Consider the following 9,936-nt stretch of genomic DNA (forward strand, 5'->3'; position numbering starts at 1 on the left):
CACCCTATTTATTGGGTAGAGGTATTAAGTGTGATTGATCTAAAGCACTAATCATTAATCTATTTCAAACCTCTCTATGAGGCAATGCCACCAGATAAAGTAGAATAATCCACAGGCCGACATTGGCACTCCGGGCTGACTTAGAAACAAGATTTAAAAAAGCTATAGTAAAGCTTTTATTACGGTGTCTGATGGTGTTTGCTATAAAACATTATGCGATTTTGTTGTAGTTATCATGTTTGTTCATTTAAAAAAATAATACTTTTCAGCTTTTGTCAGCATCAACAGACCACAATGTTTGCATATGGGATGTGTTAACTGGGGAATGTGAACAACGGTACAGATTTCCTACACCAATACTTCGCGTGCAATTTGATCCGCGTAATGATAGAAGATTTCTAGTCTGTCCCATGAGGCATGCTGCATTACTAGTTGACACAGACGGTGACCATAAGATATTGCCTATTGATGAAGATGTAAGTAAACTCAAGCTTAAAGACTTATTATTATTCTTCTTCTTTATAATGTCATAACTGCATCGATGTATCGACGATTCCGCCAATGTCAGGTTAAGGAAGACGCGTTTTTTACTCAGGTTTTGACTTGTGAATTTCGATAGAATTCGCTGAGAAGGGAATCTACAACAACAGACAACATACACAAATTTTTTTATTATTCACCATTACTATCTGTACTGTCTGTCTTTTTTCGAAGATGGAGTAAAATGACAGTTAAAAATTGCAAAAGTGTTACCCGCTTACAAGCAGCTAGTGGTTGCAGTCGATAAGTATGGATAAGAAATGGAACTTATTTTCCGGATTTAAATCGCGTATATTTGTATATAAACAAACAAACGTTTCAGGCCCTTTACAGGTCCCATGGTCACGGTTGACTGTGGTAGTAATGTCATCAATTAGTTATGTCTAATGTCGAATATAATGCAAACTATCCTATTTTTCACTATAGTTACAAAAATTATTAATTATATATCTAATTTTTTTAATTTTACAAAGAACATTCCAATTTATGCTACATATGTTTTACAAATTATTTTATTTTAACAATATGAATTTTTATTAAATTAAAACATATTAATTAGTACTGCAGTCTTATGTCTGTTTGGCATTTTTCATCAGAGGAAATACTGGATTCCAAACGGGTGGTACTGTGAAAACTATCTTCCCTGTTGAAATTGGGATTTTTTTTTTAATTTCAATGGCCTCTCGCAGCATCCTGTCTTGATAACGGACTTCTTTTGCAAGGACCTGGGGTTTGTCAAATTTAATTGAATGTATAGGTTTTTCAGTATTTCAATCCTTAAAAATAGTTTTATTTCCTATATGTAACAATCAGGTTTTACAGTAACCTGTACTACCCAATGCTTTGTAACAGCAGCTCTGAAATCTCCAATATGGAAATGAATTAATTATACTCTGCACAAAATTTTAATCTAACATGAACGTTTGTCAATATTTCAGGGCGACATAAATGTGATAGCGTCGTTCGACCGGCGTGGAGACCACGTGTACACGGGCAATGCAAAAGGAAAGATATTAATTCTAGATTCGCAAATGTTACAAGTTAAGGCCAGCTTCAAAATTACAGTGGGCACTTCAAGCACTACTAGCATTAAGAGTATTGAGTTCGCCAGAAGAGGCGAGTAAGTAGTTTCGTCACCTATTTAAAACTAACTTTTTTTGTTAAAAAAGGAGGTTTTCTATTCGACAATACTACACTACACATTGGTGAATCGAATTTGATGATTCTTTTTTGGTTGGTAAGAGGATACCTCACTAGTGCCATTAAAATTTGAAGAAAATATTTCACATCTAAGGGTGGCAAACTAGGGGATGAATCCGGTTTCGCACACTTTCCGGTAACCGATTTCAATAAATCTTGGCAAATAATTGTAACTCCACGAACTCGAGGTCGGTTTGTTGTACACTGTACTAAAATTATTATAAGATTATTTTCCCGCTGCAGTCTCTCCCACTTACCAGTAGGGGCAAGTACGGGCTTATTGTGCAAGCGCAGGGGCTGTGCCAATGCACTGTTGTAGTGTTTATACACTATCGATTAGATGACGTTCAATTTTATTGTAATAACGAAAATAGAAACGGATTACATATAATACAAATTAAATATAACAAAACCTAAAACTAGTAAGGTCAAGAAGTCGTATGGAAAACTTCCTCATCTCGCGGGTTCTATAATTTCCGCCAAAAATTTTTACTCAAAATCAAATAATCACACACACACACACACACACACACACACACACACACACACACACACACACACACACACACACACAAACACACACGCACACGCTCGAGATGTCACTATCAATTGTCATTAAATTTGTATTGAATTGATATTCAATAATTTTTATGTGAAATTACTCCAGTACTTTGTTATAATTATTAATACAAAGATCAAACACTGAGAACAAAATTCCTTCAATTCTACCGGATTCGAACCGACGTCTTCTCGCAAACCGTGTCAGACGCTATGCCAACTAAGCCACAGAACGAAACGAACGAGGTTTGTATTAATAATTATAACAAAATATTGAAATTGTTTAAAGATATTTTAGCTAAACAACATTAGGGTAAGTTCCGATATATCCGATACCTTAACTAACTTTAACTGTTTTGAAATAGATAATTTTGAGCTTTATCATATGCTGTTTAAAACGGATATTTGACCACATGTCACTTAGCTGCGAATTAGTGGACGGCAGAATATAGAATTTAACTAATTAGATTTATAATCTCACTGCTTTCCTTTCCAGCTGTTTTTTAGTAAACACGTCTGATCGAGTGATTAGAGTGTACAACACTAAAACTGTACTTAAGTGTGGCATCAATGGAGAGCCTGAACCTATTCAGAAGCTGCAAGATCTGGTCAATAAGTTAGTACTATTTTTAAAGCAATTACACCGCGTCTGTTTTTTTTTCTCCTATTGAACAACTAGTTTTGACTCGGGACACAAAGTGGACATCTGCCTCATACACCTAGAATGTATTCTTTATGCCATTTCGACTGTGAACTGGCAATGGTACTATTTAAATTTTAACAACTTTACAGGACGAAGAAAAAAATTGTTTGCGTCATTCATACAGCATCTGGTTTATTAAATAAAAATACTTAGTTTTAAATATTTTTATCACACATGTCTGTACTTACGTATTTTTATATAATAAACCAGATGCTATATAAATGATTTTTTCTTCATCTTGTAAAGTTGTAGATTTGCTTAAATATACACTTTATGCCATGTTTATTTATTTCTGCTGCCAAGCTGTAAAGAGAACATTACTGAGTTCTGCTTTTGAAGGGGTATTCCGTAATTAAAAAAACTTAGTAGCAGTAGAGCTACAATTGCGGGGCGAACCTGTACGGGATTAGCACGGGACTGCGGGGAGTGGCACAGATACTTGGAGGCCTATACCCAGCAGTGGGTGAAGTCAGGCTGTATATAATATGATGAGAGCTCCTTGTGAAAGAGATCATCCAGGCGAGTACTTCCGCCTTACCCATTTCTGCCAAGCAATAATGTAACCATTACTGCGTTCTGCTTTTGAGCGGTAAGGATGCTGGTGAAATTAGAGGCACTTGGGACTTGTTAACTTATGTCTCAGGGTGACAGGCGCAGTGACAGTGCCTATAAGGTCTTGGCAATTTAAACTCACTTGCTCACTAGACAAGTCTTTCGCATACCACCAGACGCACGACTTGTTCATCCCGTCGCTTGGTATAATAATAATAATAGATACACGCCATACTGCATTTACTTGATTTCGGTCCGTAAGTGTGGTTCAAACCAGTCAACAGGCTGAGAAAAATACAGTGCATAATAATAACATAACTTTATTTCAAACAAAAACAATTATCCATGGTTTGTTAGTAAATAACTTAGGAATAAGGTTAGTACACGGATTTATATGTTTCATAAACTGGATCGCGCACTTCGATATACCAATTTACAAACTTACACTTTATTGGGTTATGTTAAGGTTTATTTTAAGTAAAAGTAAAAAACCGAGACACGTGAGATAGCTCAAAGAAGTGGTTTGTCCTTGTCTAACAAGTTGCCAACGCTAAATAATATCATCTTAGGTAGTGTCTAGTCTATTTAACATTTTAAAATTTTGGTTAAATAAAATTAGCTTAAAGGTAATATGCTTTTACTGTAATAATAAAATATATATATATATCAACAATGAAACCTATTATGAAGTAGCATATCAAGTAAGAATATTAATTTGTATTACGAAATAATATTAGTAGTTTTGGCCATCCATAAGTGGCTACATTTTCTGTAAAAATTAAAAAGTTTAAAACAATATGGCTGGCTAAAACATGAATGGGGTGCTCATTCATGTATTAGAAAGAAACGCATTACTACTTCGAAGCCTCTCACTTGGCTCGTTTTATAAACATAGTGCGCGGTCCAGTTTAAGATACAAGTCCGTGGGTTAGTATGATACAATTAATTTTTTTTGTTATAATTTCAAGTGACGGGACGAACCTGCACGAATTGTTGGTAATTATGGCAGAGCTTTAAATCGCAAAGATCTCAGATCTCACTCTCAGAAGTGGGCACTGCCACTGCGCCCGTCACCTTGAGACATAGTTGACAAGTCGCCCTTACTGCTTGGCGGCAGAAGTAGGTAAGGTAGCAGTACCTCACTGGACGAACTCTTTCACATAGAGCTCTACTGCTACTATTTAAAATTAAAATAAAATAATATTATATTTTTAATTTAAGCGCGTGTAGGCAGTGATTCAAACAATAAACCTTTTCAAGGTGAGAGTGCATAGACATTATTTAGGTGTGCATGCTCCATCGTCGACCTCATCGTAATTTTCCATCAGGGGAGATGGAGGTCAAATGCGCACTTACATTCCATTAAAAAAAATCAAAATTATAAAATTAAAAGTAATTTTTTTATAAAAACTTAAAATAAAATTAAAATTCTGAACTGGTTGTGACTGTACCATCTCAGTCAGCCGTGTGATCATAGGCCCAGTAAAGGGCCCGAAACTTGGGTTGTTTAATTTAGATCCGAAAAAAATAGTTTCATTTCCTGTTACAATCGCGAAAATAACGAAAACCGAAGAACTCGATAGTATCAAACTGTACCAAGTGTTTTTGAAACCAAATGAATATAATTTTTTAATAACCTTCGACAGGACAACATGGAAGAAATGTTGTTTTTCGGGAGACGGCGAATACATATGTGCGGGATCTGCGCGGCAGCACGCATTGTACATCTGGGAAAAATCTATTGGCAACATCGTGAAGATCCTGCACGGAACCAAGGGGGAGCTGTTATTGGATGTCGTCTGGCATCCAATCAGACCTATAATTGCCAGTATTAGTGCCGGTAAGTGCAGATAGAGTATGTGATTAGCATAATTTTCAAAAGCGTTGGTTCGCAATTCGTAACTCATGAATCCGTTGGACATGTTTATCTATTACTAATTTGTACTTCCTTTTTCTATTGAACGTCAAAAGTGATTTTGATGTTTTTTTTTACTACAATTCGCCATTATTCATACCCAACAGACGAGAGCCTTAATTAAAAGCAAAACACAAACAACAAAAACACATAATTGCAATTTTTTTTTTTTCAGGTGTAGTATCTATATGGGCGCAGAACCAAGTGGAGAACTGGTCAGCGTTCGCGCCCGACTTTAAAGAACTCGATGAGAACGTTGAATACGAGGAGAGGGAGAGCGAGTTCGATGTTGAAGACGAGGATAGGTCGGTCGATCAGACTGGGGAGAGCCATAACGACGAGGAAGTAGAGGTAAGTCACTAAAGTAGAGTAAATGATTATGATCATGCTGTGGCAAGAACAAATAAAGCTCCTTTTTGATAATTTTATTGCATGCTTAAACGTAAACAACTCTCTGCGACCATACTGGAACATTGAAAAGTTTCCTTCAGAATAGTAAAAAATAAGGCCCGGACCCCAGTGACGGGATGGCTTTGGCAGAGGATACTTGCTCGGAGCGTTGGTGATATCGTCAAACAGGTGGTTATATATGCGAGGGCATAAATTATAAGTTATTCTCCAGGTGGACGTGACGACTTGCGAGCCGGTGGCAGCGTTCTGCAGTTCTGATGAGGAAGGGGAAGATGAAAACGTGCTGCTTTTCCTGCCTATTGCTCCAGAGATTGAGGATCCAGAGGTATTTATATCTAGAACGCTATTTTGTGTAGAATCTAGTTAGATGTGTAGGAGTAGGTTCGTTACCCCTATGTAATCAGTTTGGGATTTGAACCCGAAATACGTACACTTGTAACTATGGCAAGAAATCGAAAAGGAAGGAAGAAAGATACCCGGAAGCTAATGATCAATATCATTGATAATCTCAGTACAGAGTACTAAAAATAACCGACCTCAAACGTTCGTGGAATTACGTCTATTTGCCAAGTTTTATTGAAGTCGGTTACCGGAAAGTGCGCGAAACCGAATTCATCCTCTAATTTGTTCCCTTAGATTTTCTTCAAATTTAAATGGAACCAATACTGAGGGTAGCCTCTTTTCAACAAAATACAAATCATCAGAATCGGTCATGTAACAAATTCTGGACTGTTAATGTAATTTAAACTTTACCCAGTCGCTATATCGTTGATAGCTCAATACCTTTGCTAACGTGCTGCCATCTTGCGGTCAGTAGCTGGACTACGAGGAACGACTAACATCTGAACGAATAGAAAGTAGTATCTTTTCGACAACAGATGTCTTGTTTAACGCACACATTTCATAATAAACTTTATTTCGATCAATTAAGTTCAAAATTAAACAAGACACTTGTGAAGCATTTTTTGCTAAACTTTTCTTCGCTACTAGCGTGGAAAATTCGAGATGTTTACTTAGTTCTCCAAAAAATAAAACTCGACCATAACGTTTACAAGTGGCTTACATAATATGTATTACAAAATGAGTACTGTATACTGTAAAAAAAACGCAAGGTACAGTACTTTGAGCACATGATGCGTAAAGATAAATACGACTAAATAAAAACAATAAAAATAAAATAAATAATAAAAATTGTTTATTTCAGACAACTCAAAGTCCATATAAATTAGTATGTTAGCAACATGACAAACCTTATATCTATATTAGTATTGTGTTATATTATCAAATTTCTTATTATACCTATTACTTAATTACATATTATCTAGCCTTCCAATCGGCTCATAGACGCACACGTAGAACGTGTAACTCGGAAAACCGCTGCATCCATCCTATTTGCTATCATCTTTAGGATCTCGTTGTTGCTCCCCCTAACCCTTCGCACTACTGATGTGGACATTTTGCGCATAATGGCATAAAATTCGTCCACAGTCCACTGCAGAAGCGGGGAAGCCTCAACAAGGCCCTAAAGGTGTTATTGTACTGGACTCTAAAGTCACCATACGATCTCAGCGTAAACTTGGACCATAGAGCACACGTGTAGAAACTCTGGCAGTGAGCTTTGAAGAGCGTAAGTTTCACTCCAGTTGTACACCGCATGAATCTATGGGCCAACATATTGCCTCGCACTGACAGCGCCTTGCGCTCCCTCTCAATGTCCTAGTTATCCTTTAGGTCCTCCGTCATAATATGACCAAGGTACCTAAACTGTGCAACACGCCTCAAAGGTACTAAGTATACAAGGAGAAATCCAGGGAAAACGACCGTCTGGAAGAAGGCGTACTTCGTGACTTAAGAATCTCCGGGCATGGTTCAACCTGAGCACAAGATCCTTGTTCCGTGCAGCTGTGTCTAAAATACAGATAGCCCTAATTACGACCGACCTGTAATGGTACCTCAAAAAGAAGATAAATAAAAATAATCCCATTATGCCCAATAAGATTTAATTCTGTATTTGTTTTTTATAATTTTCAAATCGTGTTTTCTCAAATTCCATCATTTTTGAGTTACGACAGTATTTTGTAGGTATTGGACTACTTTTAGAAGTTAATGTTGTTGAAGTGGTTCTCACAATTAGAAAAATGTTTGTCCAGGACGGCCCCCTACTAGATTGACGGATGACCTGGTAAAGGCGGCAGGTAACCGATGGATGCATATCGCGTCCGACCGGCTAGTCTGGGTTGGCTTATGTTCAGCAGTGGACGTCTACCGGCTGATATGATGATGATTGTAGCCGAGACATACATTTATTGGTTCCTTCAGTAATTTTTTGAACTTGTCCAGGACGGCTGGGCAGCCACCCAGGAAACGGTGACGCCCACGGAGACCCCGGAGAAACTCGAGCCAGCCGCCAAAAGACCAAAAAGCAAGACATACGAAATCTCATTGAAGATCGCACCACCTGGTAATTTAACCTAGTATAATGAACTTCGTTTATTAAACCTAAAGGGTAATTCCATAGCGCATGTAACACCTGTTATTTTAACTAAAGGTTGCATTTAGACATTCTGCCGGCTAATTGAGTAATGCGACAGATTCTGTCTTTCAGGTTCAGTTACTATTTAAACCCCTGTTTCTACTAATTGTTTGTCAAAATAAAAACTCACCATTTCTTTATAATCTGAAAAGTTTTTAACAATTTTGTCATTTCATTCACTATTTCGACCCCTCCGACGTAAAGTATCGTATGTCGAAATTGCCAAGTTTACAGGGAAGCGTTTTAAAGACTTCACTGAAACGAACATAACACGTGACTTTAGCATTTCTCAGTTTTATTCGGCAAAGCTCATTACTCACATAGAGTATTATAAAATCCTAGATGTCAGTTTAATGATCTATGGTGATCACTCTTTCAGTGAATTCAGAACTTTAAAACGCTCCCCTGTAAACTTGGCAACTTCGACATACGATACTTTACGTAGGAGGGGTCGATTTGTACTAGTATTTATTAAACTCTTGATAGTGTTGTCATTTAAACATTGTTTGTCAAATTAAGACAGCATATGTAAATTAAATACTACGTTTACCTCTCCCTCAGTTGTTACTTTTAATTTATTGAAAAGAAGTTTATGAAAGGGTGCTGCAAGAACCGTAACGGGTGTTACGTTTTTTTTTGAATAACCGTAATATAAATTAACGTGCTCTCCGAAGCACAATGACACATTTATAACGTCGAAAAACATATACATACGTACAGCTGTCTGCCACCACGTTGCGCCAAATCGCCCGAAAACAAGTAGACTTTTTGATTTTATTTATTAAATTTAACAAATAGAATCGGCATTATTTCATTTATAATTGTTACAACTAGTTATAAGGTACATTTAAAACATAGTTTCCCAAAGCGGTCTACCGAACCTAGTGGAGCCTCGGAAGCAATTGGGGGTTGTTGATGCTCTCCAGAGGGTGCTACTGCATTTGAAAAAAAAAGCTGAAGTATTACTTATAACACTAAACTAAATATATTTTTATTCCTTGATTTTTTGTGTTAAGCTAATATAAAAAATACGTATTTTCAATTATTTTTTGTGGTGGTGGGCATTGAATTTTTTTTATCTTGCCTAACTGGGCGGTAAGCCAATAAGTTTGAGAACTTACGATTTAAAAGAAATAATTTAAAAGATTTTTTCGAATTAAAGTCGAAGCAAAAACTTTGTGAAAGATTTCTTCTGAGATACTGAAAATTTTGTAAATATAATACATATAAATACGTAAAAAAAGTACAACAATTTTGTCTAGTTTTCCTTTTTTTAACTTCGTCGCTATTGTGATGAAAAACATTATATGCCACATGGGCAGAACAACAATTACAAACGTTTGGGCCATTAACTTTGAATGTGAATGAAACAGCCCTTGTAGCACAATGTACTGTTATATTATTGTTTATATTATACATAATACTTGAATATTATTATGTTTTTTTCAGAACCCTCGCTTTCGTTTGGAGGCAAAAACAAACAAGCAGCCGGGAGTAAAAAGGTTGCCGGCCGACCACGAAAAT

General features: G+C 36.5%; 1 protein-coding gene across 1 annotated transcript in view; it reads left to right on the forward strand.

Annotated features, from left to right (window-relative positions):
* The window catches only part of LOC113226950 (retinoblastoma-binding protein 5 homolog), a 10,748-nt gene extending 2,170 nt beyond the window's left edge, over positions 1-8,578 (forward strand). Inside the window, exons 4-10 of the mRNA XM_026459767.1 lie at positions 270-476; positions 1,479-1,660; positions 2,795-2,914; positions 5,200-5,393; positions 5,644-5,819; positions 6,091-6,204; positions 8,220-8,578. Of these exons, the coding sequence (XP_026315552.1) occupies positions 270-476; positions 1,479-1,660; positions 2,795-2,914; positions 5,200-5,393; positions 5,644-5,819; positions 6,091-6,204; positions 8,220-8,354 (1,128 nt within the window). The 3' untranslated portion in view covers positions 8,355-8,578. The remainder of the gene's footprint in view (positions 1-269; positions 477-1,478; positions 1,661-2,794; positions 2,915-5,199; positions 5,394-5,643; positions 5,820-6,090; positions 6,205-8,219) is intronic.
* The last annotated feature ends 1,358 nt before the right edge of the window (positions 8,579-9,936 follow it).

This window comes from Hyposmocoma kahamanoa, unplaced genomic scaffold (genome assembly GCF_003589595.1).
Source record: "Hyposmocoma kahamanoa isolate Upper Pololo Valley unplaced genomic scaffold, ASM358959v1 202, whole genome shotgun sequence".
Taxonomy (NCBI): Eukaryota; Metazoa; Arthropoda; class Insecta; order Lepidoptera; family Cosmopterigidae; genus Hyposmocoma; species Hyposmocoma kahamanoa.